The 18,073-nt window shown below is 59.5% G+C and overlaps 1 protein-coding gene across 1 annotated transcript in view; it reads right to left on the bottom strand.

The window, feature by feature from the left end:
• GLIS1 (GLIS family zinc finger 1) overlaps positions 1-18,073 on the bottom strand; it is a 219,307-nt gene that overhangs the window by 15,191 nt on the left and 186,043 nt on the right. Inside the window, exons 4-5 of the mRNA XM_048220484.2 lie at positions 6,634-6,795; positions 1,907-2,017 (exon numbers count right to left, since the gene is read on the bottom strand). Of these exons, the coding sequence (XP_048076441.1) occupies positions 1,907-2,017; positions 6,634-6,795 (273 nt within the window). The remainder of the gene's footprint in view (positions 1-1,906; positions 2,018-6,633; positions 6,796-18,073) is intronic.

The raw sequence follows: 18,073 nt of genomic DNA, 5'->3' as shown, positions 1-18,073 counted from the left end.
CCTCAGGTGCGCGCTTTGACCGTGTCCCTTTGCTGCTCTACTGCTTCCAGGGTCTGCAAGCCTCAAGGGCATTATCTTTTTTTTTTTTTTTTAAAGATTTTATTTATTTATTCGACAGAGATAGAGACAGCCAGCGAGAGAGGGAACACAGGCAGGGGGAGTGGGAGAGGAAGAAGCAGGCTCATAGCAGAGGAGCCTGATGTGGGGCTCGATCCCAGAACGCCGGGATCATGCCCTGAGCCGAAGGCAGATGCTTAACCGCTGTGCCACCCAGGCGCCCCTCAAGGGCATTATCTTGATGCTTGCAAACGCTCTACTGCCTGCAGGACGAACACCGAAGCCTCAAGCCTGGCTGTCCCCCCACAGTGTCTTTCCAGCAGAGGCCTGCTTGTTCCAGAACCATCGCTGTACATCCCCACCCCACGGGACTGAAGCAGGCTGCTTTCTCCAGCCTCTCTGCCTTTCTCTGCTTTACTTACAGCTGTAGCCACAGTGCTTGGAAAACAGTAGGTGCTCCATAAATCTTGCAGAGCAAATTAATAGGCTCTCCCTGCTCTGTCCTCCACTGTCATGCTGACATCCCTGGATTGGCTCTGGTGTTTCTCTTCCCAAGCCCCCCCCCCCCCCCGCCCCCGCCATTGCACTCAAGTACCTACCTCCCATGGGCCTGGTGCTCTTCTGGAGATGTGGGCTGAACCCAGAGGTGGGCTGGGCCCCAAGTAGCATTCCCATCCCCCCACTGCCCTGGGTCCCTCTGCAGCTCCCACACTCCTTATCCAAAACAGCTCACTTTCTCCTGCAAGCCTGCTTCTTTCTGAGATCCTCTGTCCTGGTCAAGGGGCTCCCCACCATCCTGCCCCCCAGAGTCCGCCTCTGCGGCTCCTCCACCATCACCCTACTCCCCCTCTGGTCCCCCTCTGCCCCTGGCCAACCCCCACTACCTCTCCTGCTCCCCAGCAGTGGCCTCCCTCCCTCAGGATTCCTTCCAAACAGTCCCAATCCATTTTCCACACAGCCCCCAGCGCCATCTCTCAAGGTGATATTCTCTGCTTAAGACCCCCCAGTGGCACCTACCATCCTCAGAATAGCCCAAACTCCTCCCTAGAGCTTTGGGCCTGTCGTGTCTGCCCCCCACAGGCCGTCTCTCCTCCCTGCAGGGCTGCTCGGCGGAGACAGGCAGGGGGCCTGCTGTTTTCAGCTTCAGTCTCTCCCTGGGCGCTCTCGCCTGCTGTCTTCGCCTGCCCGGTGCTTACCCCTTCCAGATTCCATGACAACATGCACCAACTTCTGTTCTGGGCTTTCACGTGGGGCCAAGTACTGCTCTACACCCCTGATGTAGATTGACTCACGGAATCCTCTTGACAAGGCTCTAAAGCGAAGCCCTCTGTTGCCCCATCTGACAGCTGAGGAACATGAACAACGAGGCTCTGAGACGCCCGAGGCCACAGCAGGCTGCTTCTGAAGTGCGCTCCACTGTCCCTGCTGTCATTTCTCCCACGGGCCCTCCTGCTCCCGCCCCGACAGGCCAGGCCCCCTCCTCCGTGCCCCCGACCATCCTCTGCAGACCTCTCTTGTTGTCTTTATTCTATTCTACTGAATGATCTCTTCATGTCTGTCTCTCTCTGCCACGTCCCCACTGGAGGAGGGCACCACGGTTTTCCATTTTTGCATCCTTGATGCCTACACAGGGCCTGCCATTAGATGTTTATAAGCGAGCCGGGGCCAGGGGCAGATGGACGACAGAGACGCTGGCGGACGGTCTGTGGGTGGATAGCTGTCTGGCCGGCTGGAGGTGGGGAAGTGAACTCAGGGGCCAGGTGGGAGGCAGATCACGGACGATGGACAGTGGCAGCCTTGGGTGTGTGGAAGGGTGATGCATGGAATGGAGACTGTCTTACCTTCTTACCTTCTTACGCACCTGCTGCTCTTTGGCTGAATGGGCCTTCACGTGCTTGCGGAGGGAGCTGGGGTCCGTGTAGCGCTTGGAGCAGCCAGGGATCTGACAGGCATAGGGCTTCTGTAACATCAGAGGGGCAGAGGTGGGGTGAGGCAGGGGCCATCAGTCAGGCCCAAGATCGCACTGTGACCCGCAGCGGGGAGGGGGCAGGCTGTAGGCTCAGGCCTGGTCCCTCCCTCCGTGTCCCCAGCCAGGAGGGTGGGACTCAGCCAGCCCTGCCCACGGGCCTCAGAGTGAAGGAGGGGTTGTGTCTCCAGTCTACCCTCATGCTGGGACCTCAGATAAGTCGCCTCCCATCTGAGTCTCACGTTTCTCCCTTGCAAAGCGGAGCCACCTGAATTCTAAGTATTCTCCCAGCTCTGACACTGGCTCTGAGGAAAGGACACCCTTTGAGCCCACAGCTGCAGAGAAGGCACGGGTGGGTAAGGAGTACAGTGAGGTGGCTGCCTTAGAGAGGGGGAGGGGAAGAGAGGGGACAGCCAGGGCCAAGCTGGAGTGTGGCAGGGCCCCAGGCTGGGAGTGACTAACCACACCTTGCAGTGGGTCCAGAGATCCCAGATCGCTCCCTGGTCCATGAGAAACCCAGATCCTCAGTCTGAGGGTCACGGGAGGCCGGGAGGGAGCTGGATATCAGACACAGGCTTGGGGAAGCTGGGGGTCTGTACCCTTTGTGCACCTTCCTTCCCCTCTCCCCCCGGCCCATTGCTCACCTGGAACCAATCCATACCCTTTACCGCCCCCCTGTTCCTGCCTGGGCCTCACGCTGCTCTCTGTGCCCCAGTCTTCCCTCCCACCATTGCCAGAGGGCCCCTGGCCATGCTCTCACCTTTGAAAACCCCTCCAGGGCTCCCTCGTGCCCTCCGACACAGCCCATCTCCCAGCACTGAAGGCCCTTTGGGACTTGGGCCTGCTGAAATTCTCACCCCTCCTCCTGCCCCCCATCCTGTGCACCCACCTGCCCAGCCCTCCTGGAATCTTCTTCCCACCTCCACCCCCTGACCTCCCCCGGGCAGCACCATGCACTCAGCACTGCTGGATTTGTTCACTGTCCTTCACCAGGTGGTGCATTTCCTTGGGGGACGGTCCCTTCTGATTCATCTCAGGTCCCGGGGACTGACTCAGGGACTGGCTCTAACTGAATTCTGAGCTCTCCCGTAGGGGCTCCCACAGGACCCTGCTTGGAGTTCCAGCTGCTCCTGGGGCTTGAACCTTCCATCCCTAATACACCTGGTGGTTCTGATTTCTCGGGGCCCTCTGGCCTCTAGACACTGCTGGAGGGTGTTTGGAGGGGGTGGTGCCTCTCAGATTATGTACCAGGGACGGCCATGTCCCTGTCAGACACACCCAGTGGAACTGTCCCCCCTCTCCCCACCCCCGCCCCCGACCTCAAGGCAACTCTGTTCCTGCTGGCCTGAGGAGAGGCTAGTCCAACCGCAGACCCAGGGACCTCGTGGGGAGGGGAAGCAGAAAGAGATGGCCATACCTTGGTGCTGCCACGGACAGTTGCCAGGTTAAAGAAACGGAGGAGAGCAAAAAGAAAGAGACAGAGAAGTGAGAGGCTTGCTTGCTGAAAGGAAGGTGTGGGGCAGGAGGGTGGAGGGCTCAGACCTGCCCCTCCCCAGCCGTGTGAGACACGCGCATGTACACACACACACACACACCCCTTCTCCTAGGGGCCTGCTCCCACCTCGACGCACCCACCTATGTACACATACACGTTCTCTCTCGTGGGCCTGGCCCGTCCTGCCCCAGGCGCTGTCCCTTGGGGTCGCTGATACAAATCCACACGCTCTTGCCAAAAAGCAAACAAACAGCCCCGAGTGCGCAGGCGTGCACGGCTGGAAAGGGCGCGAGGCCCATCTCTGTGTTTGTTTTTCCAGGGCCTGATGTGTGCAGAACATTCCTGCGGCCCCGCTCCCCTGCGAGCCTGCAGGAAACCCTGCGCCGTCCCAAGCAGCAGCCAAGCCCAGGCCTGCGGAGTCACTGCCCCGGCTCCGGAGCCTCCCTAGCCACAGGACACCCGTGCTGGTGCAGTAAGGATGGAGGGCCACGGCCCACACGGCCCTCCAGGTCCGTGTTCAGCTGCTCCCCACGGGGCAGCCCGCTCAGCCTCACACCCACTGTGGGAGAAGCACGGCCGAGGAGACAGAGGCCGGCGCTTTGCCCAAGATCTCAGAGCGAGCGCGTGTCAGTGACGGTCTGTGAGGACGCCTGCCCTCGCCTGGGCGAAGGAGAGCATAAGCCCCAGGGCCGTGGCAGTCAGGGCTCGAAGCCCACACCGAGGGCCTGCGGACACGGCCGGGTTTGGTCAGCATTCAGTCAGTGAGTCAGACGAGGGAAAGGAGGGACTCACACTTGCCGTGTAGACCATGTGTCAGGCCTATACGTGCATTGTTTCAGTTGATTTCCCCATGTTTCCCCATGACGTAGGTGTCTGAGGAAACCGAGGCCCAGAGAGGCTAGGTGACATTCCTTGGGGCTCTGGGCCCAGGTGGAGGGCCAGAGTTAGAACCTGGCCGGCTCTCTCTAGTCTGTTCGGCCACTCTCCTGCCCATGGGGAGTATCCCATGTTCTCTGGCACCAGAAGGGAGCTGGGAGCATGACTGGGTCCCCTCTGGAAAACAAGGCCCGGCCCATATGGGCTGACCCACTGGCCTCTGGGCTGTGGGTGCTGGGAAGGCAACCAATCTGCAGGATCGCCAGGGCTGTTTCTGTGGGGATGGGCACGAGTGGGGGCTGGGCTTGGCGGCTTACCTACAGGGCCTCACCAGGACCTTCGGGGAGGTGAAGGCCTGACATAATGCTGTGGGCTCATTCTGGGCCTGACCTGACCTAGTCCTCACAGCTCTGTTCACACACCAAGTGGGGGCCAGAGGCCTGTTGCTTTGGGGCTGGATCCAGGAAATGCAGCAAGAAGGGAGGGAGCAAGGGGGCAGGTCAGAGGAGGTGACCCTGAGAAGCCTAGAGGGACATTGCTCAGATTGGAGATTGGGTGTGCAGAGGGCCTGGTGCTGTTGGTGCTGTCGTGTGGTCTCTGGGGGACATAACTAGGGGGCTGGGGCACAGACTGCGCCCCTCAGGGCCTGGATGGGGGCCAAGGGCCCCATGGGCTGGGCTTGTGAGAATGTCCTGGCTGGGCTTGAGAGAATGCCTCCTCACTCCGTGTCCCCAGCACAGCCTGTGACGATGAAGCCTGAGAGGGGACGGGTGGAGAGAAGGGTTGGGTTCAGCTGGGCACAGGGCTCTTCCTTCCTACCGTGTCCCCTGTACTCAGCTCCACCTTTCCGGGGGGGGTGTGTGTGTGATACACTGGCTTTTCCAGCAAAGGCCCCTGGACTCTGCCACAAAGCAGCTGTGTGACAGTCAGTGACTTCCTCTGAGTCTCAGTTTCTTTGCAAAATGAGGATCACGGCCCTTACCTTGTGTGCTGTGACCAACATTAAACTGGGGGACAGTGTATGGGATACTGGCTGTGAAGGAAATGTATAGAACATTCTGCCCAGGGCCTAACCTGCACCCACAACGTGACTTCTCTATGTTTTCTGCCCCCCCCCCAACCATCATTTTGGGTCTTGGCTTTCCCAGCTTATTCGGGTCCAAATAAAGGGCTTGGACCAGAGGGCCTCCAGCTCTGACTGCTGTTGTTCATTACCCTTGTGGGCCTCTGTTTCCTCCTCTGTGCATCTGTCTACTAGACAGGCTGGGCCAGATGGCCACTCAGGTCTCCCCGCCACCCAACAGCAGAGTTCCCTGAACATGTTCCCAAGGAGCAAAGAGACAGGCAGGGGGCCCAGACATACGCTCTGGACGCAGAGCTGTCTCCTGCTGTACGTGGGGGCGGGGGTCCTCCCAGGCTGCACGCACCCCTTCACACAGGCCCTGTAAGACGGGTGTGAGGCCCACTCCGAGTCAGCTCCACCACCTCCCTGCTGAGCAGGCACTGAACCTCCTGGAGCCCTGCTTCCAGCGACCCCCTGATGGGCAGGGTCAGTATGAGATCGTGGGAGACGACGTTTTAGAAGGTGGTCTGTTAACCGCTGAGGTCTGGATGCATGAGGGAGAATACTGGGACCGACACTGTGACAAAGCTGCAGGTTATCACGCCGTTTGGCCCAAACGAGGGAAAGGGGGTGGACATTCAGGTACCTGGGCCCGAGCTAGAGTCTCAGGCCCTGCTCACCTCAATCCCTCCCCCACCATGCTTAGGGGTAAAGAAGAACCCTGCAGAGGCTCTGGCCTGTCTCCATGGAGGGCGTGCGATGGGAAGAGCAGGAAAGGCCTGCTCAGGGCTCGCTGATGGGTCTGGGGAGAGGATGCAGGACGGTGAGCCCGCTCTCTCCGTAGGGAGATGCCTGGACACTGGTGCCCAGGCCAGTACCCCCAGGCTGAAGCAGTGGTTCTCCACTTGGAAGAGCTTACTGCCTCTTCCCCAGGCTATCTGGCAGTGTTGAGAGACATCTGTCACAACTGGGAGATGGAAAATCCTCCATTCTATTGGATAAACACCCTAGAAGGACAGGACTTCCCTCTCCCCGCAGTTGCCCTGCCCAGAACGTCCAGGGCCCAGGACGAAGGCAGGTTTAAGCGTGGGCCCGGGCTGCTGGCCTGCATCACACAAGAGAGGGAGCGCGCGCACCGCCCGCCCCTTCCCGCTCGGCCTCCGCCCTCGGGCCTACCGTGTCAAGGTGGGTGCGCTGGTGCTTGGCGCGGTCGCTGGAGTTGCTGAAGGCCTTCTGGCAGCCGGGGTGCTGGCACAGGTACGGCTTCTCGCCCGTGTGGCTCCGCAGATGGATCTTGAGGTTCTCCAGCCGCGAGAAGGCCTTGCTGCAGCCTTCAAACTGCGGGAGAGGTGGGTGAGGGGTGCTGTGCAGCCCCTGCAGGGCCCGCTCCCCAGCCTGGAAGTGGCCCCGGCACCCTCTGTCCCCCAGTCCTGCCCAAGGCCTCCAGGGGCCCCGCTTCCGCTCCCCATGAAGTGATCAGGACCCAGACTCTATCTGGGAAACTGGTGGGTCCTGAAACAAACACTCCCCTGACTTAGAAACAGCCCCTAGGGCTAGAGAAGAAAGTAGTCTTCCCATCTCTGGATCTGGAAGGATCTCCACTGGCATGCGGAAATGGCATGCGGAAACGACATGCTGCTGTCAGCGGCACAGCCCTGACGGGACAGGACAGCAGGTGCAAACAGCCCTGGATTTGGAACCTGAGGCCTGGATGTGAGCAACGCTTTGGGCGGTGCCCTTGACCTCTCTTATTTCTTTGCCTACAAACTCAAGACTGTGTGACCACCACTCAGGGCTGGTGGGAGGGCTCCAAGGTGGGAGGGCACTGACTGTCAAAGGGCTTTGTCCATCTGGAGCACGCATCAGTGCAGACTGCTGTCAGAATAACAACCAGTTTGTAAACTTGGGGTCTTTGAAGTATCATTTGGCTGTCTGTCCAGTGCCCACCGTGTGCTGGGCCCCGTGCCGGGCTGTGGGCAGGCAGCAGGTGTGGCATAGCCACGGCGACGCCCCTGGTTGGGGTGGGGGTGGACGGAGCAACAAATGCAGCCCTCCTCCTGCCCAGGCTGCCCCATCCCCATCGCACAGCCTCTGCCGAGCTCCCCCTGTCTCTCCCCAGGATCCGCGCTTCTCACCCCTCCCACACTCCCCCTACACAACCGCTGGAGGAAGAGGTCTCTGAGGTAGAAACAGGGGCCCTCCACACCTTCCTGCCCCCCTGACTCCAGCCCACACCCCTGCAACAGCGGGAGCCCACCTGGCCACCGCAAGCCCCTGCTCGCCAGCCGCTCAGCCAGGGACACCCTCCCTCTAATAACTATCCGTCTAAACTCCCCTCAGCCTTCAAAGTCCAGCTCGACTCTGCCCCGCCGCACATTCCCCACCCCCCCCCCCCCCCCCCCGCCCCGTGTGGCCGGCCGCTCCTCTGCTTCTCCTCACTGTCCGGAGGGTCCCGCCAGGCCGGCGTCCTGTGGTGCACACCATGGGGTGGGACGAGGACCCCACACGACCCGACGCTGCTCCGTCCTTGCAGACGTGGGGCACGGCGTTGTACCCCACCATAACCCTGAAGTGTGTGGCCTCCGCGTTCCCACCTCAGAGATAGAGGCTTCGTGTGGCGATCACAGGGCGGTGACACGGCAAAGACAGCACGCGGGCCACCGCTGACGCCAAAGCCCAGGTGGCTCTACTGTGCGCACTGCCTTCCCGGCAGGTGGGCCAGAGCAGGTGACCCCTGGGGAGGAAGAGACCAGAGGAACCAGCTCCTTTGCCCAAGCCATTCGTTTCATCCCCAGCTTAGGATAGACATGAGGACAGGGACTCGGGGACAATGAGTGGTCTAGCGTGAGCTCCGTCCACGTCTCTCCCTGGAAGCCCTGGCCACAACGGCAGGCGGGGCTCTGCTGGGGCTCCTCCAAGGCGGGCAGCCTGCAGCTGGGTTCTAGAGACTGTCCCGCCTCCTGCTCCCGGATGATGGGCCTTTCCCGTGCATCAAAACCAGGAGCAAATCCTGTTTGGGGAGTAAATAGGCCACAAGCTACTCCTCTGCTCTCCTGCGATGGCCCTGTGCCAAGTTCACCCCAAAAGGAGGTGGAGGAGCCACGGCTGGAAAGCGGGCTGCCTCTTGGCATCCAGCTGGTCCCTTTGTTCCTCCTCTGACGGCGGCCGGAAGGGCACACATCTAAGGCAGAGAGCAATCACTCCTCGGCGCCCCGTGCTTTTCCTGACTGGCGGAGAGTCGGCCGGACTCCGGAGACCGGTGTATCATCGCCCGCCAGGGCCCTTGGGCCTGTCTGGCCGGCCTCCGTCTCAGCCGCGTTGCTTTGCTCAGGCTGCACGCCTCCCAGGACACCTTCCCTTCCAACTCACTGACAAATTAATTCATACATTTTTCAAAAGCCCGGGATCTGTGGCTTGGTGTTCGCGCTCTTCTGCTGCAATCCTGATGGCTCCCCCATCTGCACACACCCTCACCTCCCGCCTTGTCCTACTGGAGCTGCGTGGGCGTCATGACTCTGAGTGTGTCAGGGACTCTCATGCCCCCAGGCCTTTGCTTGAGCTGTTCCCTGGGCCTGGAATGCCTTTCCCTCTTGCACTCATTTTGCAGATGTCTACTCCTCTACTCATGGTGTTCAAGCACAGCCTCCTCCAAGAAGCCCTCCCAACCTCTGCGGCCCCTCCCTGGTCACACCCTGAGCCTATGGGTTAGAAGATTTTTGCTGCACACCCACTGCCTTCTCACCAGGCCTCTAGGCTGAGGGTCTGGGAGGTCCTTGAGGGCAGGACTGGCATCTCATTCATGGGACAAATGCTGGGTTAGAGACCTAATCCAATGGGGGTGAGAACAGAAATTCCCAGGCCTGGGGGTACATGTGTCCTTGTGAGTGCACCCCCTTTCCTGTAGGGTTCATCAGAGTACCCCAATACCTGTGCCCTAGGTCTGTGCCACGCCCATGCACACTGGCCCAGCCCTGTCCTACCCCCATGCCCCCAGAACCTCCCAGAGCTCAGTCACAGGCAAGGGCGCAACAAGCCCTAGTCGAGGGTGCCCTGGTGGGATGCCCATCCCCCCAGGTAGACCCAGAGGTAGCAGCAGGTGGAGAAGGGGTGCTGCCCGATGAGGACTGCTCTGGGGTGAAGACGCTGCAGGGACCACTGCAGAACAGCATCCCCAGCAGGCCAGCACCCCGGACACACCAGGGACCTTGAGGGTGTGGGTTTTGCTCACAGCTGCCGCCAAGGCTCACCGGGTCCTCCCCATCCAAGCACCGCACAGACAGCCAACAGAGGCAGAGCGAGGAGGATGGCATGCTCCTGGGTTCACACCTATGTGCACTCGCTCTGCTGGGCCTGTGCTGTCCCTAGGGTCACCCCCACTCAAGACTCCCCAGAGCTCGTCATGCCTTCTGACATCCAGACAACCCCCTTAACATTCGAGGCCTTTGGGGGTCTGGTGTGGCGTGACTTGGGGTTAAAGGTACAGACTTGGAAAGCAGACAGCCCTGCGATCTTGGCAAGTCAGTGCCCTCTCTGTGCCTGTTTCTTTCTCTGTAAAATGAAGACAGAAACCAGCTCACGGAGCTGGGGTGAGGTGCGGGCAAGGCAAAGGGCATATTTGCACAGCACACAGGACATATTCTGTAAATGCTATCACTATTATCATGCTGGTGATTGTTCCTATCTTGCCCTCAGAAAAGACATCAGTGCAGATCAGGTTTTACTGACCCCAGAAGTAAAGAACAGGGGGCCCTGGTTGACAGGCTTGACGTTGTCTGGGTGCCAGAAACAGCGTCTCATGAGAGTGAGGCAGCCTTTTGGGCTGGGAATGGCCTGATGGGGCCCCATCCATTGGCTATGTGGGGGCTGGGAGGGCAGCACGGAGAGGTGCCCCCCACTATTGTGTTGTGGGGGTAGAGATGCTGCCAGAATGGAAACACAGGTCTTGCAGCAGAAATAAAGCCAACAGGCACATCCCTGGCTTTGGGCCTTGGTTTCCCTGAGGGGGCCGGAGGATGGGCCCTAAGGCAATGCCACTGTGACCCAAAGGTGTAATGATGCTTCCATGGGGTCTGCACCCCAGGGGGTACACACACAGGCCTTCCTGACACTCCACTCCAATCCCCTGAGGCTCTAGCGCAGATTTTGCCCTGGACAGTCCCCCTCCTCCCTGCTGTCAATGTTCAGGTGTGTAACCCCACAGAGCAGACCTCCTGGGACGCCCTCCACGCTGTTGCAAGGGGGGCTAAGGGGAAATTGCTGCTACTGTGTCAGAAGGGCTAAGCCACAGTCAGAGCTGCCATCTCTTGTAGAAAGAAGTGACTCTTCAATCTTCCACACAAGGCAGCAGTGCCAGGCGAACCCCACAACTCTGAAAGTCATCCACGCACCCCATCTAACTACCCCGATCTTATCACACACCCTCGTCACTGCTCGCCGGCACCCCGTCCCTCGTCCTGCATTTCCCCCCCCCTTCCACCTCCTCACTTTGGGATTCACGCTCATCCTCTCATCTTTGTGCACACGGACTCACATCTTCTGCCTCACTCAGCTGCCCATGTGCCTGGCAGCGTGCTGGGAGCTGGGACTTCGGGGCAAAAAAGACCACAAAAGACCCGTAAGTCCAAACAAAAGAGAATGTGTTCAGTCCCAAGAAGGGGCTGATCTCAGGGGGCTTCCCGCGGGGAAGGCAACGGTGAGGGGGGCGCTCACTAAAGCCTTCTCGGAGGAGCCAGGATTTGACACCTAGACAGGGTTTGGACAAACAGGGTGGGAAGCACAGGGGGACTGGGAGGGGTGGTGAATGTTCTGGAGACAGCCAAGGATTTGCTGAGCCAGAATGAAGGGAAACAGACAAGGAAAGGCCGACGTGGAAATGGGAATTTGGGGGGGTTCCTTCATTCCAATCCACGGAGTGGTGATTCATTCTGGAGCAGGTGAGTTTGGGGATTTTTTTGATCCCAGAAAATACCACAGAAACTGCTGCCCACAGATGTGGCCCAGCAAATGGGGCGGCACGAGGCTATTCACTCTGGGGACTCTGGTGCTGCTTCTGCTGGCTGGACTCCCCAGCCCCTGATCTCCCACCTTCTACCTGGATGCTTGAGCCAGAAACCCGTTCCCTCCGCCCTGGCCCCTGATTCCAACCAGCCACCAAGCCAGGGAAACGCCACCTCTTAAAACATCTTTCCCATGCACCCTCTTTTCTTTGCTGCCCTGCTGTCCAGCATTGCTCACCCAGGTGAGTGCACCAGCCGTCATCCTGCCTCCTGCCCCTCCTCTCCCATGAAATCTGGTATCTAGAATGCAGACTTAAGCCTACAGGTCTGTCTGAGTCCCTCCCTGCTTAAATCCTGCACAGTATCCGAGTGCGTGGCAATAGCAATGCTCACCATGGCATCCTGGCGGCTGTGCTCTGGCCCCTGGTGATGGCCTGGTGCTGCCTGCCCCCTCCAGCTCCCACCTCCACACGCTGTGTTTCAGCATCAGAGCGGCCCGGACGCAAATGCATACTTCCCAGCTGGAGTCTGACCTCGGGCAAGTTCATTTGCTGGAGCCCAGATTCTTCCACCGTAAGTGGGGGCATCACTTGGCACACCTGGGCACACAGCAGGTGGGTGCTGTCTGTAAACCCAGGGTGCGTGCAGCATTCTGTCTTATTTGGGGTGAATCTGAAACACACGAGCTCAAAGAACCAAACACACAATGGATTTATCTGGCTGGAAACAAAGGCTCACATGCCATGGGCAACAGAGACGGTGGCTACTGGGGACTTGGGGTGGGGGGGGCACAGAGAGAGAGGAGAAGAAACAGTAGGGGCATCTGTCTAGAAAAATGTTAGATATTTCTTATTTACTTTAAAATGCATGAACATTAAAATATATCCTAAGACAACCCTGGGTGAATTCAGAATGTAAGTGGCCGGGTGACACCCTCCTGGACACCCACCAAGGGCTGGCTGCTGCGTGTGATTCATGTGGCGTGTCACTAATCATGACAACGTGCTCTGCTGACAGGGCTCCTTCCTAGCCCCGCTCTGCAGAGGAGAAGCTCAGGCTCAGCAAGGGGACAGCCCCGGCTCTAGGTCACGCAGCTGGTAACTGGCAGAGCTGGGGTCTGGTCTCGAGTCTGGCCAGTGTGACCGTCTGTCTCTCCATGTCCCCAGCCACTCTGGCCACTGCCTCTGGACCCCGATGGAAAGCACCAAAACCGGGGTTGCACTCAGCAGGGATTACCATGATTTCCAACTGGGGCCACATCCTGGGTTCCATTTCCAGGCAAAAGCCAGGCCCAGCCCAGGATGTGGAGCTGAGGCTGGGAGAGGAGGATGGCCTTCCTCCCGGCCCCTCCAAGACAGGAGACGCCGCCACACAAAAAGGAAAAATAAGGCGGCGCAGCAGAGAAGAAAGAGCCGCGGCTGATGCTCAGAGCACAGCGTCTTGAAAGGCCCAGTTTCCACATGTGGGGCGTGTTACAAAAGAAGATTAAAATAACGGGGGAAAATACCCCGGGAACCGTGAAGCCCCAGACCATCTGGAGTTTTATAGTAACAGGCAGGGGAAAATCAGAACCTAATTGAAAAAAGTCCACTGCAATCCATTACGGCTGCGTGCCGCTCACAGAACCAAGGGCAGGAGAGGAAAGACCGAGGGGAGCCATCCCAGGAGCTGGGGAGGGCCCACCCTTTCCCTCTGCGGGCCGAGCCCAAGGACCCTTCAAGTTCTGGCTGCGGGAGGGGGAGGGCACTGGGGCAGATGTTAGAATCCAGCAGGGCTGGGCTCAGCCGGCTCTGCCATCTGCCCTCTCCGAGCCTTGCCCTCGTCTGCAGAGTGGCCAAGGGAGCCATCGAGGGCAGCCAGCATGCTGCCAGACACACTGCTGGTGCTGAGCAAGACTGTGCTCTCCCTCGGGCCCCTGGGGAAGGAGCGAGAACGCTGTTTCACATGTGAGGTGTGGGGCAATGTGCTGTAGGCCACAGACCACGAGATTGTGCAGACAGAGGTCTGTGCCGGCCTCCGCCACCGACAGTCACAAACTTGGGCAGATCATGTGCCCTCTCTGTCCTCATTTTTCCTCCTCTCTAAAATGGGGCCACCGGTGGCTAACGACAGAGAGAAGTAAATAAAAGGAAATGCCCAGTGGAGGAACTGGCACACAGTGGGTGCCTAATAAATGTCAAGTTCTCTCCCTGTGGGTGTTGTGGCCCAAAGAACAGAGAGGGCCCGGTTTCTCCTGCTCTGGCTAAGAATCTGGGCACAAAGGGCAAGGAGGGGTTTGGGGAAACCGGGCACGGGTGGGGGCAGGGGAGGACATGCCTCCAGTTTTGGCATTTGCCGGTGACTTGCTTCTAAACAAACATATTTCTGGTTTAAGGGTAAAATATATTGGGTTACAACAGTCTGGCAGGCCATTCGGGGATCAACTTCTCATTTTTGTGCAAACTTTTAACTTACTTTATAACAATGATTTGGATGTGTGGTGCCAGATCCTTCTCCAAGATGTCAAATAATTCTGTGTTTGGCCAGCTCGAAAGGCCAGCCAGCCGGGAGCTGAGGTCCACTCCTCGCCCCCCGCACCCTGGCAGGGGAATCTGGCCCTGAGGTTACTGTCCTCTGAGCCCCTGTGGGGTTTCCACGGGCGTCTCCTCAGAGCCTGTGTTTCGCCAGTCCTCAGGGGGTCCAGGCAAGAAGGAGAGGGACAGATATGGAGAGAGCCCTGGGAGGGGACGCTGGAGGGCAGTGACCTGGACTCCGCTCTGGGAGCCCATGAGGATCTGGTCTCACTTTGGGCTCGCGGTGCTGAGTCAATGCAGGAGTGGGCAGATGTGTGCAGGAGGGAGACTGATGGGAACAGCAGCTCTCACATTTACCCTGTACCCGGGACTGGGCCAAACTCTTCCTAAACATGATCTCCTTCGTCCATTAGGACAGTATACCAGCCCTGTCCCTCAGGACACAAGCAGAAAGACGCAAGGCCTAGGGAGTCTAGGTGTCAGATTCCCCGAACTCCTGAGGGGCGTAGCCTGGGTTTGCCTCCAGTGCCCGAGCTCCGTGCCCCGGGCCACACTAGTGTCTTGGGCAGCCATGAGCAAGATCCCAGGCCAGCGTGGGGGTCTCTTCATACCTGCTCGGCTCTCTGCAGCTCCATAACCTTCCAGGGAGGCTGGCGGGCGGGGGCGGGGGGGGAGGTGCTGTGGCACACAGAAGGCAAAGGGACAGTGGGCCAGAGGGACCACAGCCCTCCCCCCCGCCCCCAAAGAGCCAGTCAGGTTGTACCTGCCCTTGGGAGAATTCCAAGGCTGGACGAGGGCTGCAGACCCCTTGTCCCTTCCTCACCCGGGCTGCGCCGAGGGCTCCTGGCTGGGATTTCTCCAGCAGAAAGTCTCTGGGCAAGAAGCAGGTTCTTACTACCAGTGAGCAAAGGCCAAGAGAGCTAGGCCACCCCTCCACGGGTGTGTGGAGCCCCCAGATGAGGAGGAGCAAAGGGGCACAGAGTCTGCTTGCCAAGGACGCAGGGGGGCCGAGCGGAGGCTGGGCATCACTGGGGGTGCAAAGAGCGGCTCTGCTAGGGGCCAGTGCCCAGCAGAAAGTGGATGGCATGGGATGGCTGCCCCATACACGCACCGAGCCCCCAGCCGCAGACCTGGAGACGCAGACGCACGCACACACTACCTGACACCTCCCCTCCCAACCAAGCCCTGTGTCACAGACACAGAAGCCCAGGACAACACCACAGGGCCCTGATTTAAACACGCGCTCACGCCGATAGGACCCAAGTCACAGAGACACAGAGGCCAGCTTGGACACGTTCACACCTATACATGAGGACCCCCGAGCTCCAGACCCCACATGGGCTCAAACACACAAACTCCCCGCACCCCAGACTCACTGACCAACAGCCCCACGCACAACACAGCGTGTGCTCGGAACAGTGTGTGCGCACGGGGAGAAGACACTCACCCAGAGACAATATCCAGAAACAGCTTCCAAGAGGTCGGTGGATAAAGACGTGCCCTCACACCATCGCAAGACCCGACCCAGCCAGACCTGGGTACCCTCCCACACCCCTCTCTCCACGGCTCTAGGCAGCCCTCAGGGGCCCACGGTACCTCCTGACTTTCCCACGGCCGCGGAACGGGTCGGCTTTGGGGAGGGCACACGTGGCCTTAGAGAACCCCAAGGCCAGGCCAAGAACAGCCTCCGGCCATGCTGACCTCTAGCCCAATGCTCCCTCCTCCCCTGCTCAGCCACAAGCCACACCTGCCCGCCTCCAGGCCTGTGTCTGTGCCATGGCCTCTGGGCACCAGGTCCCTCCATTTGCCTGTCTACTCCTCCCTGTCTTCTAAGGCTTGGCTTAAGCCTTGCGTCCGCTCCTCTCCCCAGTCCTTCCCTCATTCTCCCTGGTTCTGCCCTCCTCCGAGGGCCAGGGACCGAGTTCTGCCCGGCTGCCATCATGGTGCTGATGCCCGGCCTGCCCACCGCTCACCGCTCACCCTTGGTGCAGACACGGCACATGCCCTGGGACCGTGCCGGCTGCCCGGCCTGGCCTCTAGGAACTCGCCCCCCGCAGGGGAGGCAGGCTGGCAGGGGCGGGAGAGCCACATGGCAGCCCACCCCATCTCCACAGCCAACTGCCAGGCAGGAGTGCCCGGTCCCCTTCCGGAGGAGACACCTCTGTCGTTAGGGGCAGTGACTGCACGAGCGGCGGCGAGGCTGGCCAGGGCTGCTTTGGGAGGAGGAGGGAGACGGACCACGATGAACAAAAGGGTCCTATCCACCACCAGCTTCAACGTCCCCTCCCCTCAGATAAGCTCGCCCCTGGCCTGGGCGGGATGTTTCCCCACCACCGGCACAGTTGGGGCTCAGGTCTGGTTCCTCCTCCTCCTGGCCCCTGGGAGGCTCTGTGTTCCCACCGTAAAATGGGGAGACACCCTGGCCTCAGACGCCAGTCATGCGCATGAGGACGGCATGCTCCTGCCACTGGGTACAGGAGGGTGCTCGGTAAATGGCAGTCCCCCTTTTGGCACCTCTCCCAAATTCCAAGCAGGAATAGCAGGGACACGTCCATATGGGAAAACATCAGCGCTGAAGACCCGATGCCAGCCCTGGCTCTGTCACCGGTTGCTATGTAACCTTAGACCAGTCACTTGCTTCCCCTGGGCCTAATCACCCCAAGGCCACCTGCCCAGGACCGGCGTGGCGACGGGGGTGAACGCGCACCAGGTCGTAGGGGCTGTGTGATACCCAGCATTCTCAGACGGCTTGGGGTGGAAAGCGACCCCAGACATCCCACCCACTCCTGAAAGAATGCCTCATGGGAATCATTACAAATGTCCAACATGCGAGGTTCCCATCTGAGGTCGTGGGTGGCTGTGAGCGACCTGCCCTGTGTGCCCCTGGGATTTGGATCCCACAGGATGTCCTATGAGGCTGTGGGCCCCCCACTCTGAGGGGGCAGCGTTTAGAACCAGGCCTGTGACGGGCAGGGGCAGGGTTGGGCCAGAGCCCTGGTAGGGTAGTAGGGACCATGGAGGTCGGTGGGGGAGTCACGAAGGGTGTGCTCGGTGTTAGGAGGAACCCTACCAGGGAGGAAGGGAGTGACCTGTTCCCGATGTTCAGGAACAAAGCCAGGCAACTCTGCGTCCATCAGGGCTGCTTGGAGGGTGCAAGATGGCTCCTGAAGCTACCGGCTCTACACTGGGGGGAATGGCTGCCTGAGGCCCGGTGGTATCAACAGGCCGGGCTGACCTGCTTCAGCACCATGACCACTCCCCATTCCCCCAGCTAGCCACCCGCCACTGACCACCTGAGGGGTGCCAAGGTGGGCTGACCCCACGCAGACAACTTAGGGCCACACCCTGAATGGGGCCAAGTGGGCCCATGTCACATCCTCCTACCACCGATCTAACCCAGTGCCTGGATTCATGGTGGATGGAAGGAAAGGGGACAGTCTCACACTCACACTCGAGCTGGTGAAGGAAGGTCAGTTACCAATAGGAACAAGTTACCCAAACAAACACAAACAAAAAACCCAAATGAAATCCAATCCCCAGAGGGGATAAGAAGTTAAGAAGAGACATAGCAAATCTTTCTGAGGGCCAAATGTTTCAGTGTTCAGAACACCTCTTTTCCCTGGTCCCACCAGCATCACAGTAACCCTGGGAGAGGCAGGCCTGGGACTCCGAAGCCTACTCTGGGGTCTCTCCTCCGCAGCTGGGACTGCTGCCAGTACCCCTGCTCCCTGGCCCCAACTGCCCCACCGTGCACAGTGACATCTAGCTATAATAAGCCGGGCACCCAGCCGGTCAGCCACAGGGCAGCCCCCTGGGCCAGGTATCCAGGGAAAGTCCCTTTCCCTGCTGGGCCTCAGTTCTCATCTGTCCAATGGGTATGTGTGGAATAGCATTATGCTTCTACTCAGGTGCCTCAGGGAGGAGATAAGTTAGCAGAAAGCAGAGCAGACAGGAATGAGCTTCTGGCTTTTGGGTTTCAACGTCCCACGCCTCAGGGCCGAATGGAAAGATCTCTGGAGACAGAGATGAATCACGCACAGTTAAGATTTCAAACGATCTTTCTGCCACAAACCCATCTAAAAGTGCCCAACGCAGGGCCTGGCACAG

The sequence above is a fragment of the Ursus arctos genome, unplaced genomic scaffold (assembly GCF_023065955.2).
Source record: "Ursus arctos isolate Adak ecotype North America unplaced genomic scaffold, UrsArc2.0 scaffold_12, whole genome shotgun sequence".
Taxonomy (NCBI): domain Eukaryota; kingdom Metazoa; phylum Chordata; class Mammalia; order Carnivora; family Ursidae; genus Ursus; species Ursus arctos.
This window is presented reverse-complemented; position numbering and strand designations above follow the sequence as displayed.